The sequence below is a fragment of the Coregonus lavaretus genome, assembly GCF_964263955.1.
Source record: "Coregonus lavaretus genome assembly, chromosome: 34".
Taxonomy (NCBI): Eukaryota; Metazoa; Chordata; class Actinopteri; order Salmoniformes; family Salmonidae; genus Coregonus; species Coregonus lavaretus.
The window spans coordinates 12,168,440-12,191,400 of NC_140021.1; the positions used below are offsets into that span (position 1 = coordinate 12,168,440).

At 45.5% G+C, this 22,961-nt stretch overlaps 1 protein-coding gene across 1 annotated transcript in view; it reads left to right on the forward strand.

The window, feature by feature from the left end:
- LOC311109331 (ribosomal protein S6 kinase alpha-3-like) overlaps positions 1 to 22,961 on the forward strand; it is a 30,605-nt gene continuing 7,644 nt past the window's right edge. Inside the window, exons 1-4 of the mRNA XM_084152178.1 lie at positions 1 to 317; positions 1,705 to 1,764; positions 22,082 to 22,198; positions 22,533 to 22,614. Of these exons, the coding sequence (XP_084008304.1) occupies positions 255 to 317; positions 1,705 to 1,764; positions 22,082 to 22,198; positions 22,533 to 22,614 (322 nt within the window). The 5' untranslated portion in view covers positions 1 to 254. The remainder of the gene's footprint in view (positions 318 to 1,704; positions 1,765 to 22,081; positions 22,199 to 22,532; positions 22,615 to 22,961) is intronic.

The window sequence follows — 22,961 nt, forward strand, 5'->3', positions numbered from 1 at the left end:
GTAAAAGGCGTTACGTAGCTCAGCTAGTGTAATGTAGTGAACATTATTCCGCTAGAGAAAGAAGGGACGGCCCCTGCTTTAGAAACTCCTTGTCTTCTGATACGGGGCTAACGCGATAGCCTACTAGAATAGAACAGAGCTTTAGGTTACTACAGTGATTGCCTACAGTCCTGTCTGGAGCGAAGCTTTAGCGCTCTAACTAATAGACAACACTAGAATAGATCAGAGGAAACCAGGACAGCTCGAGCGCCAAGATGCCCCTGGCACAGTTGCCAGATCCCTGGCAGAAGATGTCACTGGGGCGGGCGGCAAGCGAGGTGAGTGAGTGTGTGTGTGTGTGTGTGTGAGAGAGAGAAAGAGAGACAGACACAGAGAGAGAGAGAGTATTCATTTCCATCACCAGAATACTGTCTGTGTGAATTGATGTGAACAGATTATTATATTGAAGCGTCACGTTGACTGTCTCTGAGCAGCACTTCATAGATATAAGCAAACGCGTAGCACCACGGGGCTGAGGCTGGCTACTAAAACCAAATGGATAAGTTGCTGAGCCTCGGATAATAGAGAGAGAAAGAGAGAAAGGCGAGGGGGCGGTCATCCGACAGACCACACGATTTAGGATGCGGCTTTCAGCGGGCATGTGTGTTTCCTGGATGATGCGGTTAAAGCAGGCGTGACGTGTTTAAAGAGAAGTGAGTAGAGTCGCCCGCGTGTGAATGTCTGAAGACATCCTCTTATTCACACCTGATTCATAATTATACCCTAGTGTACAGTACACAGCCCCCCCGCTCTCTATCTATCCCTTTCTCTGTTCTCTGTCTCTCAAGCTCCATAACCAGAGGAAGAACAGATTATTGTTAAAAATGTGTGTGTGTTCTCTGTGCTCTGTGGGAGATTAGTTAAGGGAAGTTGTCAGAATATTTCTAGGGCACAACAGAACTCTCACTCACTCATCCACTCACTAATTTACTCACTCAATCATTCCTACTCATGTAAGCAAGTGAACAATCGTAGAGTATCGGCAGCAGGTAGACTTTTAGACTGTTCAGCCCTCAGGCAATACTGGTCCATTAGACACATACACTGTGTGTGAGAGAGACAGAGTAAACCATGACAGAGAGACATTAACCCTTTCATGACAGAGGCTGTGAGATGACTTTCTGTCTTTCCACTCTTCATATCCCTCCATCTCACATTTTCTCCCTCTCTGTCTCCCTCTCCTGTCATCTCCTCTCTCTCTCTCTCTCTCTCTCTCTCTCTCTCCCCCCCCCTCTCTCTCTCTCTCTCTCTCCCCCCCCCCCCTCTCTCCCTCTCTTTATCTTTCAATCATCCTGTTACATGTTTATCAGGCTTACTGCTGCACTGAACTAAGTAATAATAATGATAAGTGCTACTATTATGAATAATAATGATAATGTTACAGCCTCAGTCTATTCTGACTGATCCAATCACTTTCATATTCAGAAGCATGTGACCTTACAGCTCCAGTACAAAATCACTTCAACAGTTTCACTATATTTGACAGTACATCCATTCCCAAGTATTTAGCTATGTGGTAAAATGGTAATGACACAGTAATAAATTACAACATTGTTTCTTTGGGATTCATTACAACTAGCAACACCAGGTATTTAGAAATTGTGTTGACCTGAAATAAAATGGACATGTTACAATAACTAATAGTTGTTTATTGTGTTGTTGTAGGATGCCCATCGACATGTTCTGGAGGATTCTATTGGAGAGGACGATTCTATGTCCTGTAACGTAAGTCTACATTTACATTTATAGTTTTAGTCATTTAGCAGACGCTCTTATCCAGAGCGACTTACAGTTAGTGAGTGCATACATTTTCATACTGCCCCCCCGTGGGAATCGAACCCACAACCCTGGCGTTGCAAACGCCATGCTCTACCAATTGAGCTACACGGGGCCTACACACTTCTCTCTCTCAATTCAATTCAATTTCAATTTAAGGGGCTTTATTGGCATGGGCAACATATGTTTACATTGCCAAAGCAATTGAAATAGATAATAAACAAAAGTGAAATAACAATTAAAAAAAAATTAACAGTAAACATTACACTCACAAAATACATTTCAAATGTCATATTATGTCTGTATACAGTGTTGTAATGATGTGCAAATAGTTAAAGTACAAAACTGAAAATAAATAAACATACAGTGTATCGGAAAGTATTCAGACCCCTTCCTTTTTTCCACATTTTGTTACGTTACAGCCTTATTCTAAAATGGATTAAATAAACAATGTCCTCATCAATCTACACACAATACCCCATAATGATAAAGCGAAAACAGGTTTTTAGAAATGTATTAACAATAAAAAACAGAAATACCTTATTTACATAGGTATTCAGACCCTTTGCTATGAGACTCGAAATTAAGCTCAGGTGCATCCTGTTTCCATTGGTCATCCTTGAGATGTTTCTACAACTTGATTGGAGTCCACTTGTGGTCAATTCAATTGATCGGACATGATTTGGAAAGGCACACACCTGTCTATATAAGGTCCCACAGTTGACAGTGCATGTCTGAGCAAAAACCAAGCCATGAGGTCAAAGGAATTGTCTGTAGAGCTCAGAGACAGGATTGTGTCGAGGCACACATCTGGGGAAGGGTACCAAAACATTTCTGCAGCATTGAAGGTCCCCAAGAACACAGTGGCCTCCATCATTCTTAAATGGAAGAAGTTTGGAACCACCAAGACTCTTCTTAGAGCTGGCCGCCCGGCCAAAATGAGCAATCGGGGGAGAAGGGCCCTGGTCAGGGAGGTGACCAATAACCCAATGGTCACTGACAGAACTCCAGAGTTCCTCTGTGGAGATAGGAAAACCTTCCAGAAGGACAACCATCTCTGCAGCACTCCACCAATCAGGCCTTTATGGTAGAGTGGCCAGACGGAAGCCACTCCTCAGTAAAAGGCACATGACAGCCTGCTTGGAGTTTGCCAAAAGGCACCTAAAGGACTCTCAGACCATGAGAAAATAGATTCTCTGGTCTGATGAAACCAAGACTGAACTCTTTGGCCTGAATGCCAAGCGTCACATCTGGAGGAAAACTGGCACCATCCCTACGGTGAAGCATGGTGGTGGCAGCATCATGCTGTGGACTGGGACACTAGTCAGGATCGAGGGAAAGATGAACGGAGCAAAGTATAGAGAGGTCCTTGGTGAAAACCTACTCCAGAGCGCTCTGGCCCTCAGACTGGGGCGAAGGTTCACCTTCCAATAGGACAGAAACCCCAAGCACACAGCCAAGACAACGCAGGAGTTGCTTCGGGACAATAACACATAGTTAAAGAGCAGCAGTAAAATAACAGTAGCATGTAAATGTATGTGTGTCAGCTGTATGTATAGATATTTTAATGCAGAGGAGATGGCTTATAGATCTGCCATCTGAGAAGAGCTAAGCAGGTATTATTACTAATGTCCCTAGAGTCACACACACACATGACATCGAGGGGTATCTGTGTGTATCTGTATGTATCTGTTTGTTTGTGTGTCAGATCTGAGTCATTTATGTATGTCAAATTCTTTCAAACACTTGATTTGGATCGCCTGGTATGATGGAAACAATGGAACTGTCCCAAAAGAGGCTAAATCAAGCACATCTTAAATTGTGTGTATTTGACCCTGTGTGTTGTAGTCCCTATGCAGAGTGTGTATGTAATGTGTATTATAGTTTGTGTGTGTGCATGCATTTGTCCGTGAGAGACAGAGAGGGATTGGCTGTGTGTCCAGCGCTCGCTGGCAGATGGTATTTAATCTTCTCAGGCCATCTGGACTGACTTTCTCTGGCTTCTTTAAACGCCAACGCACGCACGCACGCACGCACGCGCGCACACACACACACACACACACACACACACACACACTCTCTCTCTCCCCTATGTATTTATTTGGACAGTGAAGCTAAAACTTTTGTACTCTCTATACTTTTGTATTTGAGATCAAATGTTTTATATGAGGTGACATTACAGAATGTCACTTTTTATTTGAGGTTATTTTCATACACATCTGTTTTACCGTTTAGAAATGTAAGCACTTTATGTATCTAGTCCCCTCATTTGAAGGTGTCATAAGTATTTGGACAAATTCACTTATAGTGTATTCATTCAAAAGTTTAGTATTTTGTTCCATTCCTAGCACGCAATGACTACATCAAGCTTGTGACTCTATAAACTTGTTGAATGCATTTGCAGTTTGTTTTGGTTTTGTTTCGGATGGTTGTGTGCCCAGTAGAAATGAATGTTACATAATGTATTGTGTCATTTTGGAGTCCCTTTTATTGGAAATAAGAATGTAATATGTTTCTGAACACTTCTACATTAACATGGATGCTATCATTTACATTTTTACATTTTAGTCATTTAGCAGGCGCTCTTATCCAGAGCGACTTACAGTTAGTGAGTGCATACATATTTTTTTTCATACTGGCCCCCCCGTGGGAATCGAACCCACAACCCTGGCGTTGCAAACGCCATGCTCTACCAACTGAGCTACACGGGACCTGATCATGATTATGGATAATCATGAATGAATCGTGAATAATGATGAGTGAGAAAGTTACAGAGGCATATATATCATACCCCCCCAAAAAAATGTTGGGGGGGCTATGCAGTCAGGTGTTTCAGCGACTAGTCAGTCTTAACACCCTTATCTTCAATTATTCAGCCTTTATCAACCATAAGACATATGTGTGTGTGTGTGTGTGTGTGTGTGTGTGTGTGTGCTTTTGTGCGTGCATATATGTACGTGTAAAATAATAATAATACATAATTTGGTGGGTGCTTATAGTAGTCCTATTTCATACATGTACAAGTGTGTATTATACTCATGTGTGAATTGGAAATTAGTTTTTTGCATATCCCAACTCCCCCTGAGACACCCTCGGAGAGTGGTGTGTGTGTGTGTTTTCTAGCCAGATTGTTCTAGATCTCAAAGGGCCATCAGTCAAATGTAAAAACGGTTAAATCCCCTTGGATCGATGAGGAATTTAAAAATTGTATGGTTGAGAGGGATGAGGCAAAAGGTATGTCAAATAAGTCTGGCAGCACAACCAATTGGCAAACGTACTGCAAGTTGAGAAATCATGTGACTAAACTAAATAAAAAGAAGAAACTACACTATGAAACAAAGATAAATGACATAAAGAATGATAGTAAAAGGCTTTCGAGCACATTAAATGAAATTTTGGGGCAAAAAGGCAAACTCGACTCCATCATTCATTGAATCAGATGGCTCATTCATCACAAAACCCACTGATATTGGCAATTACTTGAATTATTTTTTCATTGGCAAGATTAGCAAATTTAGGCATGATATGCCAGCAACAAGCGCTGACACTACACATCCAAGTATATCTGACCAAATTATGAAAGACAACCACTGTACTTTTGAATTCCGTAAAGTGAGTGTGGAAGAGGTGAAAAAATGATTGTTGGCTATCAACAATGACAAGCCACCGGGGGTCTGACAACTTGGATGGAAAATTACTGAGGATAATAGCGGACGATATTGTCACTCCTATTTGCCATATCTTCAATTTAAGCCTACTAGAAAGTGTGTGCCTTCAGGCCTGGAGGGAAGCAAAAGTAATTTAGCAACTTAAGAATAGTAAAGCCCCCTTTACTGGCTCAAATAGCCGACCAATCAGCCTGTTACCAACCATTAGCAAACTTTTGGAAAAAATTGTGTTTGACCAGATACAATGCTATTTTACAGTAAACAAATTGACAACAGACTTTCAGCACGCTTATAGGGAAGGACATTCAACAAGCACAGCATTTACACAAATGACTGATTGGCTGAGAAGAATTGAGGATAAAAAGATAGTGGGGGCTGTTTTGTTAGATTTCAGTGCGGCTTTTGACATTATCGATCATAGTCTGTGTCACGTTCGCTTAAGGAGGAGGACCAATGCGCAGCGTTGAATGCGTACATATTATTTATTAAACAGATCACCCGATCAAAACAACGAACGAAACGTGAAGTCCTTCGATACACATAAACCAAAAGGAACAAGAAACCACAACACAAAGTGAAAAGACCGATAGTTAAATATGGCTCCCAATCAGAGACAACCAGCTGACACTCGTTGCCTCTGATTGGGAGTCACTCAGGCCCACATAGATATACAAAACATAGACTTACACACCCTGGCTCAACATAACATAGTCCCCAGAGCCAGGGCGTGACAGTACCCCCCCCCCAAAGGCGCGGACTCCGGCCGCGCCAAACAACCACAACAGGGGAGGGACCGGGTGGGCACTCCGCCTCGGCGGCGGATCCGGCTCCGGACATGACCCAGGCACGGGTTGTGCTGGACTGACGACGCACACCCCTGGCTTGATGCGTGGAGGAGGAACGGGCCGGACCGGGCTGACGAAGCGCACCCCTGACTTGGTGCGGGGAGCAGGAATGAGCCGGACCGGGCTGACGACGCGCACCACTGACCTGGTGCGGGGAGCTTGGATGGGCCGGACTGGGCTGGCGACGCGCACCACAGACTTGGTGCGGAGAGCAGGAACGGGCCGGACAGGGCTGACGAAACGCACCATAGACTTGGTGCGGAGAGCAGGAACGGGCCGTGCCGGACTGACGACGCACACCACTGGCTTGGTGCGGGAAGCTTGGATGGGCCGGACTGGGCTGGCGACGCGCACCACAGACTTGGTGCGGAGAGCAGGAATGGGCCGGACCGGGCTGGCGACGCGCACCACCGACTTGGTACGGAGAGCAGGAACGGGCCGGACAGGGCTGACGACGCGCACCACAGGCTCAGTGCGAGAGGCAGGAACAGGCCGAACCGTACTGGGGACACACGCCACTGGCCCTATGCAGGGATCAGGAACGGGCCGGACCGGACTGGTAATACACCCCAGTACCTCTCGCCGTGCCTCCACACTTTCCCTCTCCTCTGTGACCAGTGGCCCCCTTAACCTGGCGGCTTCCTCTGCACACCCGCTGGACCGCTCCATCGCGGCCTCCGGCTGCCCCGTCGTCCACGTCGTGAGCCCCCCCCTAAACATTTTCTGGGGTTCTCTCCTCCCCGTGGACCAGGCCTCCCTAGCTCTCGCCAGACTCTCGATCCATTGCTTCATAGACCAGCCTCTCTCCTCTTCACTTAGCGTGGCCCAGCCGAAACTCCTACTCCCCTGATCCCAGGTCCTTCCTCTCTCCTCTTCACGCTGCTTGGTCCAGTTTTGGTGGTTTCTTCTGTCACGTTCGCTTAAGGAGGAGGACCAATGCGCAGCGTTGAATGCGTACATATTATTTATTAAACAGATCACCCGATCAAAACAACGAACGAAACGTGAAGTCCTTCGATACACACAAACCAAAAGGAACAAGAAACCACAACACAAAGTGAAAAGACCAATAGTTAAATATGGCTCCCAATCAGAGACAACCAGCTGACACTCGTTGCCTCTGATTGGGAGTCACTCAGGCCCACATAGATATACAAAACATAGACTTACACACCCTGGCTCAACATAACATAGTCCCCAGAGCCAGGGCGTGACAGTCTGCTGCTGGAAAAATGTATGTGTTATGGCTTTACACCCCCTGCTATATTGTGGATAAAGAGTTACCTGTCTAACAGAACACAGAGGGTGTTCTTTAATGGAAGCCTCTCCAACATAATCCAGGAAGAATCAGGAATTCCCCTGGGCAGCTGCCTAGGCCCCTTACTTTTTTCAATCTTTACTTACAACATGCCACAGGCTTTGAGTAAAGCCAGTGTGTCTATGTATGCGGATGCCTCAACACTATACACGTCAGCTACTACAGCGACTGAAATGACTGCAACACTTAAGAGCTGCAGTTAGTTTCAGAATGGGTGGCAAGGAATAAGTTAGTCCTAAATATTTCAAAAACTAAAAGCATTGTATTTGGGACAAATCATGCACTAAACCCTAAACCTCAACTAAATCTTGTAATGAATAATGTGGAAATTTAGCAAGTTGAGGTGACTAAACTGCTTGGAGTAACCCTGGATTGTAAACTGTCATGGTCAAAACATATTGATACAACAGTAGCTAAAATGGGGAGAAGTCTGTCCATAATAAAGCGCTGCTCTGCCTTAACAACACTATTGTCGTGATGTGACTTTCATTATTGTGATGACTATTATTTATCGAATAATTACCTACTATGTTTAATTGTTACTAGATTAAATGAATCATGTAACAATTAACTCATTGGGGCACCACAGAAAACGTTGTTTAACGAGTTACCGTTTCCCAAATTAACTCTAAAGATATCTAGATATCTCTTATCGTTTAATAGTCATTTATTAATAATTTACCTCATATCAGTCTCATTCTGAAAGTCGTAGACTCTTTAAGTCTGCACGAACCCAGGTCTTACTGATCATTCTGTACCACACAAATTGATTTAATTATTTATTTACTAACTAATTAAAAATGATTACACAAGATACAAACACGGTATAGGTAGGGATTAGAAACTTAATGCAATGAAAACGGGTCCCTAGTGGACTAACACAATATGACACTTGTTACAAAAGATGGCGAGTTAAAGTGAGAGAGAGAGAGAAAACACTTGGATACACATGGACCTACCCTCACAGTAATCCTAATACTTTGCCACGAACTGCTGCCCGTTTGGGAAGAAAAGTAATGCATGTATTTACGTGTTGGAGGTCTTCGTCGTGTATCTCTGTTGGAACAAGGCCTTCGTTGAAAGGGGTCGTTTGGGCCTTCTCTTTCGGATGGCCTTTTAGATGTAAGGCTCAAATTGTCCACAAGAGGTCACAATGTCTTTCTTCTTAGTTGTCTGTTTACTTTCACTCGTTTTGGAAGTGGTCTTTTGAGGACGGCTAATCAGCCGTGTCGATGATCCCCTGTGGGGTGATGAGAGCAATGTAGTCCCACTTAAATTCACCTTCTTAGATCTGGACTACTGTTCAGTCATGGTCAGATGCCAGAAATGGGGAACAGGGCAGCACGGCTGGCTCTTAAAAGTACACGGGGAGCTAGCATTAATGATATGCATGTCAATCTCTCATGGCTCAAAGTGGAGGAGAGATTGACTTCAAGCTGAATGCACAGAGCTTGGACACCCATTCATACCCCACAAGACATGCCACCAGAGGTCTCTTCACAATTCCCAAGTCCAGAATAGACTATGGGAGGCGCACAGTACTACATAGAGCCATGACTACATGGAACTCTATTCCACATCAGGTAACTGATGCAAGCAGTAGAATCAGATGTATAAAACAGATACAAATATACCTTATGGAACAGCAGGGACTGTGAAGAGACACACACAAAGGTACAGACACACGCATACGCACACAAGCGCTAGCACACGCACTCTATGAGCCTGTCCCATAAGCAAGGACCTGCCATATGCATGCTCATTACTGCCCTGGGGATGACGCAATGCACACACTCTCTGTCTATATTCTTTTTCATTTAATTGTGTAACACAGTACTGAGCGAGAGAGTGAGGGGGGGGGGGGGGGGGGGGGGTGGTAGTAAAGGGAGAGCTAGCTAGGGAGGTGGACGTATTGATTGAGAGAGAGAGAGAGAGAGAGATAGCTAGAGAGGTGGATGTATTGATTGATAGAGAGGGTGAGGTAAAGCTAGAGAGCGAGAGAGAGATGTCCCCCATCTGGTTGCTGTCAGGATGACATGGTACAGTCCTCTGAAGGGCAGGGTCACTGGACTAGCGCACTCGTGTGTTTGTGTGTGTAAATGTGCAAGTGTGTCTGTTGGTCCGCACATTCTGGGACAGCCGGCATTGGGCTCTTCATGAGAGTGAAGCATTGTGGGATTGTTATGCAATGTCTGTATCAGGCGCCACACTTCCTGAACGGAACACTCTCTAAGAACAATCATATCGCATGCACACACACACGCACACGGTCAGAGGGGTTTTCTAGGAGTTTCCCTCAGACACTTTTGCTCGAGAGAAGAGGGAGGAGAAAGAGAGGGAGGAGAGTTATGAGAGAGAGACAGGAAGGGAGGGACAGGGGAGAGAAGAAAGAGGAAAGGGAGAGAAAAAGAGGGAGGAGACGGACGCAGAGAAAGAAGGAGAGGGCAAAGGAGGAAGTGAGGGGCCATAGGCCAAACAGAGCCCCACCCAGGGATCCCCCTGTCCCCCAAAGCCCCACCCATGAATCCCCCTGTCCCCCAGAGCCCCACCCAGGGATCCCCCTGTCCCTCAGAGCCAGATATCTACTGAACCACTCCATCTGAATCAACATGACCTTGTCACAGTCACACTCTGGGCCTATATTCATTAAGCGTCTCAGAGTAAGTGCTGATCCACGTCCAGATACTTATGATCTAAAGGACAAAACTGATCCCAGCAGCACTCCTGCTCTAAGACACTTTGAGAATACAGGTATTGTTCCCCTACAAATTCTGCCTTTTAAAAAAACCAGACTGTTGAAATTTAGAGCGTAATTCTGATACTCCCTCTTTCTTCCTCAAGTGGTGATAGAGGGATGTCTGTTGTCATGGAGATGCAGGGGGATTCTGTTTCTGTACCATCAGCAGGAAGTTAACCTCTAGACAGGAAACAGACACACACACACACACACACACACACACACACACACACACACACACACACAAAACACCAGTAATGGCTAGCGTTTAAATAAATCCAATTGTATTTGTCACATGCTTCGTAAACACCAGGTGTATACTAACGGTAACATGCTTACCTATGGGCCCTTCCCAACAATGCAGAGAGAAAGTAAATATAGAAATAATAGAAAAGTAATAACACGTAATAATAAAAGTTATAATAAATACACAATGAGTAATGAAAACTTGGCTATATACATGGTGTACCAGTACCTAGTCGATGTGCAGGAGTATGAGGTAATTGAGGTAGATATGTACATATAACTAGGAATAAAGTGACTAGGCAACAGGATAAATAATAAACAGTAGCAGCAGCGTTTGTGATGAGTCAAAAAAAGTTAGTGCAAAAAGGGTCAATGCAGAGAGTCCGGGTAGCTATTTGGTTAACTATTTAACTAACTATTTAGCAGTCTTATGGCTTGGTGGTAGAAGCTGTTCAGGATCCTGTTGGTTCCAGACTTGATGCATCGGTACTGCTTGTCATGTGGTAGCAGAGAGAACAGTCTATGACTTGGGTGGCTGGAGTATTCTACAATTTTTTGGGTCTTCCTCTGACACCACCTGGTATAGAGGTCCTGGATGGCAGAGAGCTCTGCCCCAGTGATGTACTGGGCCTTACACATTACCCTCTACAGCGCCTTGCGGTCAGATGCCAAGCAGTTGCCATACCAAGCGGTGATGCAGCTGTAGAACTTTTTGAGGATCTGAGGGCCCATGCCAAATCTTTTCAGCCTCCTGAGGGGGAAGAGGCATTGTCATGCCCTCTTCACGACTCTGTTGGTGTGTGTGGACCATGATAGATCCTTAGTGATGTGGACACCGAGGAACTTGAAGCTCTCAACCTTTGTCTTGCTGACATTAAGGGAGACGGTGTTCGTACAGGAGGGGAGTAAGCACGCACCCCTGTGGGGCCCCTGTGTTGAGGGTCAGCGTGGCGGATGTGTTGTTGCCTATCCTAACCACCTGGGGGTGGCCCGTCAGGAAGTCCAGGATCCAGTTGCAGAGGGAGGTGTTCAGTCCCAGGGTCCTTTAGTTTAGTGATGAGCTTGGAAGGCACTATGGTGTTGAACACTGAGCTGTAGTCAATGAACAGCATTCTCATATAGGTGTTCCTCTTGTCCAGGTGGGAGAGGGCAGTGTGGAGTGCAATAGAGATTGCATCATCTGTGGATCTGTTGAGGTGGTATGCGAATTGGAGTGGGTCCAGGGTGTCTGGGATGATGTTGTTGATGTGAGCCATGACCAGCATTTCAAAGCATTTCATGGCTACAGATGTGAGTGCTACGGGGCGATAGTCATTTAGAACGGTTACCTGGCGTTCTTGGGCAGAGGGACTGTGGTGGTCTGCTTGAAACATTTACGTATTACAGACTGGGTCAGGGAGAGGTTGAAAATGTCAGTGGAGACACTTGCCAGCTGGTCAGCGCATGCTCTGAGTACGCGTCCTGGTAATTTATCCTGGCCCTGCAGCCTTGTGAATGTTAACCTGTTTAAAGGTCTTACTCACATCAGCTACAGAGAGCGTGATCACACAGTCGTCCGGAACATCTGGTGCTCTCATGCGCGGTTCAGTGTTGCTTGCCTCGAAGCGAGCATGGAAGGCATTTAGCTCATCTGGTAGGCTCGCGTCACTGGGAAGCTCGCGGCTGGGTTTCCCTTTGTAATCCGTAATAGTTTGCAAGCCCTGCCACATCTGACGAGCATCAGAGCCGGCGTAGTAGGAATAGATCTTAGTCCTGTATGACGCTTTGCCTGTTTGATGGCTCGTCGGAGGTCGTAGCGGGATTTCTTATAAGGGTCCGGATTAGTGTCCAGCTCCTTGAAAGCGGCAGCTCTAGCCTTTAGCTCAGTGCGGATGTTGCCTGTAATCCATGGCTACTGGTTGGGATATGTACGTACGGTCACTGTGGGGGATGAAGTCGTCGATGCACTTATTAATGAAGCCGGTGACTGATGTGGTAAATTCCTCAATACCATCGGATAAATCCCGGAACATATTACAGTCTGTGCTAGTGAAACATACAGTTTACATACAGTATACAGTTTACATACTGTTTATATATTTTGAGTATCTTCATGGTTGTTGTGTAGGATTTTATGTTTATATCTATTGGAACGCTGTATCTTTGTGGGTGTGGGGGTGTGGGTGTGTTTGTGTGAGGTAGTGGAAACCCTCTGAGGAATGATGTGTGTGTTCCTGTGCAGATGTGGTTGCCAGGGGAGCAAGGACAGGACATGCTCTAATCACCACGGTGACCAGCAGCTGTAGGCTCTTCCTGGGCAGACCTTCCTCCTGTGTGTGTGTGTGTTTAGACTCCTATGCGTTCCTCTTTCTGTCCATTTTCGAACTCAGTGGCCTGTCAATGCTTGGGTATGTGTTTCTCTCCGTCGTCGTTTGTGGATGTGTGTGTGTGATATGAGGACAATGCTGAAGATGCTTTTGTCTTGGATCAGACACAACCATATACGGGTAGGGCTCTGGCAACACACACATGCGCACACACAAACGGTTAGCGTTTGCTTTCTCATACTGACTGTGTTAGTTTCCCAAGCAATCACATTCAGTGTCTCTTTCTTTGGGTGAGGGCAAACATTCTTATTCTCTGTTAAGACAAAGGCATGTGTGTGTGTACTTGTGTGTGTGATATAATTACGAGGCTTGCTCTGACCTAAGAAGTGCCGCTGGCAACAGATGAAGCGGTGAGATTTCTCTAACGAGAGAGAGAGAGAGAGAGAGAGTGAGAGCGAGAGAGAGAGAGAGAATAGTAATACCAGTGTAATTTCTCTAACGAGAGAGAGAGAGAGAGAGAGAGCGCGAGAGAGAGAGAGAGAGAGCGAGAGAGAGAGAGAGAGAGAGAGAGAGAGAGAGAGAGAGAGAGAGAGAGAGAGAGAGAGAGAGAGAGAGAGAGAGAGAGAGAGAGAGAGAGAGAGAGAGAGAGAGAGAGAGAGAGAGAGAGAGAGAGAGAGAGAGAGAGAGAGAGAGAGAGAGAGAGAGAGAGAGAGAGAGAGAGAGAGAGAGAGAGAGAGAGAGAGAGAGAGAGAGAGAGAGAGAGAGAGAGAGAGAGAGAGAGAGAATAGTAATACCAGTGTAATTTCTCTAACGAGAGAGAGAGAGAGATCAGAGATCAGACTAAGAACAATAGAGCCAGTGTAGATCACTGCACTGTGGGGTTCCCCCTGTTCTCTTTATCTCTCTCTGTCTCTCTCTCTCCCTTTGTCTCGCTCAGTCTATTTCTTTATCATACTCTCTCTGTTTTTTCTCTCTCTCCGACCTGCTGTATAACGTGTGTTAGTTCTGTGTTCCATTTCTTGCACAGATCTGTGAATAGTAGTGGATAGGTGTAATGAACATGGTGGAGGCTCCACTCAGTCAGAATGGAATGGGGCCGAGCCGGCAGAGATTGAATTCTAATTCAGATAAATTAAGTTTCTGAGTAAATTATGCTGACCTGTCCTCTCTCTGCTCCTCATCATCAATACTTAATAATCTCTCTCGCCCTCTCTCGCTGCCTTTCTGATTGGTTGTTAGTTAACCTATCGCTGTCTGTAGAGCACCCCATGAACAGTTACCTAAGGACAGTGTGTGTGTTATCTGAGACGGTGTCCAAAGACCTAGCCTAGCGGATGTGTTATGTGCTGCTAACCTAGGCCCAAGTATGCACATCAATCAGCCCTCTGTGTGTGTGTGTGTGTGTGTGTGTGTGTGTGCGTGTGTCCTCGCTTGTATGTGCACTGTTCATTTGGTTGCATAAGTGGTTTAGGGACACAGATTGCCTGGAATTCCTCTCTCACAATCCATGGAAGCCACTGCCACACAGTGACTTAGAGCCTAATACACACATGCACGTATACACACACACACACACACACACACACACACACACACACACACACACACACACACACACACACACACACACACACACACACACACACACACAGACACACACACAGACACACAGAAACACACATACAGACACACACACAGACACACACACACAGACACACAGACACACACACACACACACACACACAGACACACAGACACACAGACACAGACACACATCCATGGAGGCTTAATACAGAAAGACCAGCTCCAGAGCTGTTGATGCTCTAGTACTATTGTAGTACTACTTTTATCAGTCTATTCTTCTACACACTGTATTCACTACAGTAATGTATTTAGTATCTTCACTAGTCTCACTGTTCAAGTGAAGAAAGTGTGGTTTAGAACTAGTAGGTTAGACTGTCTCAGACTGAGCTGTTTAGTTGTAGAGGTCTGTCCCCCCAGAGGAACCACAGGACTCATGGTTCTTGTTGTGCAGGGACAATTAGTGAGGTAGCACTCATGGGGAAGGTGATAGGCCTCGCACAACAGCTGTCTGTAATCCCAGCTACGCTCTCATATTCTGAGACACGTGTGTGCATTCTTTGCAGTACGTGGGAGTCAGGCATTGGTCCTCGTGTACAGTATGGTGTGTGTGTGTGTTTGGTGGGGATCTCCAGATCACATGATGGAAGCTAAGGGTAGGAGGTTAAGGAGGGGTTTAGGGGGGATCCCAGTTTGGATCTCTGGTGTTCCCCCTGACTGAGTCTCACACACACACACACCTCCCTCACACACACACACTCCAACATGCTCCCTCTTACTTTTCCACCCACTCTACCTCTCTCTCTCTCACACACACACACATCCAGTGCATAGCTATCCGAAGGACAGTGTGTGGTTAGGTATGACTGAGGCCAAAGCAGTGCGTTTGTCTCTGGGTGTTCTGACTAGCAGACTCAAGGCCCTAGGATGTCTACTGATCCAAAACTTTACTGGAGACCTTACCAGGAACTGCACTGGAAACTCTACCGAGAAGGAGCGGGACTGGGGTCTGTTTACTAGGGCAGGATGGGGGTGTTCCGAACCCCAGGGGGCTGTAAGTACAGGACTGTGTGTGTGGGTACAGCAACTCTATGCTGGAGTGTGTGTGTCGGGTTACCACTGTCTGTCCTAAAGCTGACAAGGACTAAAACTTGCCTCGGTACTATGTGTGTGTTTGTGTATGGATGTTGATTATTCCATGGAAGATAGAGAACATTTCATCTAAAATTGTTCTCTTGTGTTTGATGCTGCTGTTCTCCGTGTAGTTCTTTCTCTCTGATCTTGTCTTCAGGCTTCTTTTCCTTACAATGATGCTTGATTAGATCTGATCACTTAATTAGTTGAATTAATGTAATTAAATGAATTGGCCCATGCAGCCACAGTGGGATTGAGTTATAGTGATCTGGGGAGGCTGGAATAGACTCTCTTTAGTTTAACCACACACACACACACACACACACACACACACACACACACACACACACACACACACACACGCATACACTATTTGTGGTGGTATTAAACAGTAATGATGTGGTTGTAGAAGAGAAGAGGGGTTGTGTGTGTGCTTGTGTGTGTGTGTGTGTGTGTGTGTGTGTGTGTGTGTGTGTGTGTGTGTGTGTGTGTGCGTGCCTGTGTATGTTGAGCGCTGGTGTTGCTTACCCAGAGGCGGTGCTCCTAGTGGCTGGTGATTTTAATGCAGAAAAACTAAAATCCGTCTTATCACCTGTGCAACTAGAGGCGAAAAAACTCTAGATCACCGTTACTCCCACACAGAGACGCATACAAAGCCTATAGGGAGGAGGTCAGAGACCTGGCAGTGTGATGCCAGGACAACAACTTCTCCCTCAATGTCAGCAAGACAAAGGAGCTCATCGTGGACTATAGGAAGCAGAGGGCCGAGCACGCCCCCATTCACATCGATGGGGCTGTAGTGGAGTGGGTCGTGAGCTTCAAGTTCCTCTGTGTCCACATCACTAAGGACCTATCATGGTCTAAACACACCAACATAGTCGTGAAGAGGGCAAGGCCAACGCCTCTTCCCCCTCAGGAGGCTGAAAAGATTTGGCATGGGCCCTCAGATCCTCAAAACGTTCTACAGCTGCACCATTGGAGCATCTTGACTGGCTGCATCACCACTTGGAATGGCAACTGCTTGGTATCAGACTGTAAGGCACTACAAAGGATAGTGCGTACTGCCCAGTAAATCTCTGGGGCCGAGCGCCCTGCCATCCAGGACCACTATACCAGGCGGTGCCAGCGAAAGGCCCTAAAAGTTGTCAAAGACTCCAGCCACCCAAGTCATAGACTGTTCTCTCTGCTACCGCACAGCAAGCGGTACCGGATTGCCAAGTCTGGGACCAAAAGGCTCCTGAACAGATTCTACCCCCAAGCCATAAGACTGCTGAACAGTTATTCAAGTGGCTACCCGGACTATTTGCATTAACCCCCTTTTTTGTTGTTGCGCTGACTCTCTTGCACTGGCTCTATGCACTCACTGAACTCTACCCACACACTCTCACACACACTGAAGCTAAGCAGGGTTGGTCCTGGTCGGTCCCTGGATGGGAGACCAGATGCTGCTGGAAGTGGTGTTGGAGGGCCAGTAGGAGGCACTCTTTCCTCTGGTCCCCAGGGCAGTGATTGGGGACATTGCCATGTGTAGGGTGCCATCTTTCGGATGGGACGTTAAACGGGTGTCCTGACTCTCTGTGGTCACTAAAGATCCCATGGCATTTATCGTAATAGTAGGGGTGTTAACCCCGGTGTCCTGGCTAAATTCTCAATCTGGCCCTCATACCATCATGGCCACCTAATCATCCCCAGCTTCCAAGTGGCTCATTCATCCTCCCTCCTCTACCCTGTAACTATTCCCCAGGTCCTTGCTGTAAATGAGAATATGTTCTCAGTCAACTTACGTGTAAAATAAGGGTAAAAAATATATAAAAATACAAAAATGTAAAAACACTACATACAGTGGGGGAAAAAAGTATTTAGTCAGCCACCAATTGTGCAAGTTCTCCCACTTAAAAAGATGAGAGAGGCCTGTAATTTTCATCATAGGTACACGTCAACTATGACAGACAAAATGAGTAAATAAAATCTAGAAAATCATATTGTAGGATTTTTTATGAATTTATTTGCTAATTATGGTGGAAAATAAGTATTTGGTCAATTACAAAAGTTTCTCAATACTTTGTTATATACCCTTTGTTGGCAATGACACAGGTCAAACGTTTTCTGTAAGTCTTCACAAGGTTTTCACACACTGTTGCTGGTATTTTGGCCCATTCCTCCATGCAGATCTCCTCTAGAGCAGTGATGTTTTGGGGCTGTCGCTGGGCAACACGGACTTTCAACTCCCTCCAAAGATTTTCTATGGGGTTGAGATCTGGAGACTGGCTAGGCCACTCTAGGACCTTGAAATGCTTCTTACGAAGCCACTCCTTCGTTGCCCGGGCGGTGTGTTTGGGATCATTGTCATGCTGAAAGACCCAGCCACGTTTCATCTTCAATGCCCTTGCTGATGGAAGGAGGTTTTCACTCAAAATCTCACGATACATGGCCCCATTCATTCTTTCCTTTACACGGATCAGTCGTCCTGGTCCCTTTGCAGAAAAACAGCCCCAAAGCATGATGTTTCCACCCCCATGCTTCACAGTAGGTATGGTGTTCTTTGGATGCAACTCAGCATTCTTTGTCTTCCAAACACGACGAGTTGAGTTTTTACCAAAAAGTAATATTTTGGTTTCATCTCAGCATATGACATTCTCCCAATCCTCTTCTGGATCATCCAAATGCACAAATGACATGTACTGGCTTAAGCAGGGGGACACGTCTGGCACTGCAGGATTTGAGTCCCTGGTGGCGTAGTGTGTTACTGATGATAGGCTTTTGTTACTTTGGTCCCAGCTCTCTGCAGGTCATTCACTAGGTCCCCCCGTGTGGTTCTGGGATTTTTGCTCACCGTTCTTGTGATCATTTTGACCCCACGGGGTGAGTTCTTGCGTGGAGCCCCAGATCGAGGGAGATTATCAGTGGTCTTGTATGTCTTCCATTTCCTAATAATTGCTCCCACAGTTGATTTCTTCAAACCAAGCTGCTTACCTATTGCAGATTCAGTCTTCCCAGCCTGGTGCATGTCTACAATTTTGTTTCTGGTGTCCTTTGACAGCTCTTTGGTCTTGGCCATAGTGGAGTTTGGAGTGTGACTGTTTGAGGTTGTGGACAGGTGTCTTTTATACTGATAACAAGTTCAAACAGGTGCCATTAATACAGGTAACGAGTGGAGGACAGAGGAGCCTCTTAAAGAATAAGTTACAGGTCTGTGAGAGCCATAAATATTGCATCTTTTTAAGTGGGAGAACTTGCACAATTGGTGGCTGACTAAATACTTTTTTTCCCCACTGTACTGTTGACACACTTTCACACTCTTCACATACGCTGCTGCTACTCTGTTTGTTATCTATTCTGATTGCCAAGTCACTTTTTACCCCTACCTACATGTATATATTACCTCAACTACCTCTAACCCCTGCACATTGACTCGGTACCAGTACTCCTTGTATATAGTCTCGTTATTGTTATTTTATTGTGTTACTATTTCCTTTTTTTATTTAGTAAATGTTTCTTTGTTTTTAACTCTGCATTGTTGGGAAAAGGCTGGTAAGTAAGCATTTCACGGTAAAGTCTACACCTGTTGTTTTCGGTGCGCGTGACAAATACAATTTGATTTGATTATAGCGGTACATTTTTTAATCCTGTGATTAAGAGGTGCTACATGAGCATCCTGTCGCCTCTCTCTGATCCTCCATCTGCGGTGTGATTCACACACACTCACACACACACACACACACACACACACACACACACACACACAAACACAAACACACACACGCACACTTCAAACAGACGGAAATATCTCAACATAGTGTGTGTCCAGATCTCCGTGTGTCCAACTGAAACTCCCCCTACTACAGATCCAGGCGGCACTGATACTCATAACATAAACATAGCTACACTAGCATGATATATATCTATGTTCAGTATATGACAAGGTCAATACAGAAGTCCATAAGGGTAATATAATGTACATACTATATAAAACATTAGGAACACCTGCTCTTTCCATGGCATAGATTGACCAGGTGAAATCTATGATCCCATATTGATGTCACTTGTTAAATCCACTTCAATCAGTGTAGATGAAGGGGAGGAGACAGGTTAAAGAAGATTTTTAAGCCTTGAGACAATTGAGACATAGATTGGGTATCTGTGCTATTCAGAGGGTGAGGGCTTTCGACACTTTGTAGAGTCCATGCCCCGACGAATTGAGGCTGTTCTGAGGGCAAAAGGCGGTGCAACTCAATATTAGGAAGATGTTCTTAATGTATTGTACACTCAGTGTATGCTATAATGTACATAACGTATGTTGAAAATGTTCATATGAATGTTATATACACTACCAGTCAAAAGTCTGGACACACCTACTCATTCCAGGGTTTTTCTTTATTTGTAGTATTTTGTACATTGTAGAATAATAGTCAAGACATCAAAACTATGAAATAACACATATGGAATCATGTAGTAAACATAAAAGTGTTAAACAAATCAAAATATATTTGAGATTCTTCAATAGCCACCCTTGATGACAGCTTTGCACACTCTTGGCATTCTCTCAACCAGCTTCACCTGGAATGCTTTTCCAACAGTCTTGAAGGAGTTCCCACATATGCTGAGCACTTGTTGGCTGCTTTTCCTTCACTCTGCGGTCCAACTCATCCCAAACCAACTCAATTGGGTTGAGGTCAGGGGATTGTGGAGGCCAGGTCATCTGATGCAGCACTCCATCACTCTCCTTCTTGGTAAAATAGCCCTTACTCAGCCTGGAAGTGTGTTGGGTCATTGTCCTGTTGAAAAACAAATGATAGTCCCACTAATCCCAAACCAGATGGGATGGCGTATCGCTGTAGAATGCTGTGGTAGTCATGCTGGTTAAGTGTGCCTTGAACTCTAAATAAATCACAGACAGTGTCAACAGCAAAGCACCCCCACACCATAACACCTCCTCCTCCATGCTTTACGGTGGGAAATACACATGCGGAGATCATCCGTTCACCCACACCGCGTCTTACAAAGACACGGTGGTTGGAACCAGAAATCTCCAATTTGGACTCTAGACCAAAGGACAAATTTCCACTTCTCTAATATCAATTTCTCGTGTTTCTTGCCCCAAGCAGGTCTCTTCTTCTTATTGGTGTCCTTTAGTAGTGGTTTCTTTGCAGCAATTCGACCATGTTACTTGAACTCTGTGAAGCATTTATTTGGGCTGCAATGTCTGAGGCTACTAACTCTAATGAACTTATCCTCTGCAGCAGAGGTAACTCTGGGTCTTCCATTCCTGTGGTGGTCCTCATGAGAGCCAGTTTCATCATAGCGCTTGATGGTTTTTGCGACTGCACTTGAAGAAACTTTCAAAGTTCTTGACATTTTCCATGTTGACTGACCTTCATGTCTTAAAGTAATGATGGACTGTCATTTCTCTTAGCTTTTTTGAGCTGTTCTTGCCATAATATGGACTTGGTCTTTTACCAAATAGGGCTATCTTCTGTATACCCCCCTAACTTGTCACAACACAACTGATTGGCTGAAACGCATTAAGAAGGAAATAAATTCCACAAATTAACTTTTAAGAAGGCACACCTGTTAATTGAAATGCCTTCGAGGTGACTACCTCATGAATCTGGTTGAGAGAATGCCAAGAGTGTGCAAAGCTGTCATCAAGGCAAAGGGTGGCTATTTGAAGAATCTCAAATATAAAATATATTTTGATTTGTTTAACACTTTTTTGGTTACTACATGATTCCATATGTGTTATTTCATAGCTTTGATGTATTCACTATTATTCTACAATGTAGAAAATAGTACAAATAAAGAAAAACCTTGAATGAGTAGGTGTGTCCAAACTTTTGACTGGTACTGTATGCTCATATGAGTGTTTTTTGGCCGTATAAGAGCTTCATCCTGTTAGTGAGGTCTGGAGATGTGTACACATTTGCATACAGAGGTGTGAAATTCCCTACTTGGGCTTTGATGACATGAGCTGTGAAACAGGAGGGGGTGAAGTGGGGGGGGGGGGGGGGGGGGGGGCGGAGGGATAGGTGGAGAGTGATATCACATCTCTTTCCTTCTTGCTCTCTCTCTCTCTCTCTCTCTCTCTCTCTCTCTCTCTCTCTCTCTCTCTCTCTCTCTCTGGCTTTCAGGGAGAGGTGGAGAGAAGGACAGGGCAAAACCCTGAGAGAGGTGAAGGGGCGCTAGAATGAGTGATGGGGAGGGAGAGGAGAGACAGTGAAAGATACACGCACACGCACACGCACACGCACACGCACACGCACACACACACAGTGAGAAGTCATTAGTCACTGGGAGGTAGCAGGAGGATTGGGGGTGGCACCATGGCAACTGCTGGGTTAGCTGTCCATCGTTGGTTTACTGTGTGTCTAAGTTTAATTTGGAGTGTATTGTGTGTGTATAACATACAGTATGTGTGTGTATCTATCCAACAGGAGGAGGAGAGTGTCAATGAGATCAACATCACCAACCATACCAAGGAGGGGTCAGAGAAGGGTGACCCTCGACAGTTCGAGCTCCTCAAGGTCCTAGGACAAGGCTCCTTCGGAAAGGTGTGTGTGTCTGCCTGTGTGTGTGTGTGTGTGTGTGTCTGTGTGTCGTCAGCGTTTGATTATCATCTTCCACTGATGTCTCGATTAGTTATCCTAATGACAGAGCATTGCTATAGCAACCACATGGTAAGGGCCCTTCACACCTTGTCATCTTTATGAATTTAACGATTATGTGTGTGTCTGTGTGTGTGTGTTCATGTGTCATTCATCTTTTACCTTTTTTCCCCAGTGCTGATTGCCATGCACACAAAAACACAGTAGAATAAATGTTTTCTTTTATCTGTGTGTGTGTGTGTGTGTGTGTGTGCGTGCGTGCGTGCGTGCGTGCGTGCAGGTGTTCCTGGTCAAGAAGACTACAGGTCCAGATACAGGACAGCTCTACGCCATGAAGGTTCTGAAGAAAGCCACACTGAAAGGTAGGGGATGGAGAGAGAGGGAGGTAGAGAGAGAGGGATGTAGAGAGAGAGGGAGGTAGAGAGAGAGGGAGGTAGAGAGAGAGGCGGGAGAGAAAGATAAATAAATGAGGGATGGAGAGGTAGATGGAGGGAGGGGAGGGAGGTAGACGGAAATGGAGAGAATGAGGGATAAGGGAGGGAGGGAGAGTTGTATGGCGGGAGGGGGGGTAGAGTGACAGAGAGGGGGAGAGAAAGAAAGATGGAGAAGGGGGGGGGTGCGTTGGACAGAGAGAGGGGAGGTAGAGTGACAGAGAGGGGGAGAGAAAGAAAGATGGAGAAGGGGGGGTGAGTTGGACAGAGAGAGGGGA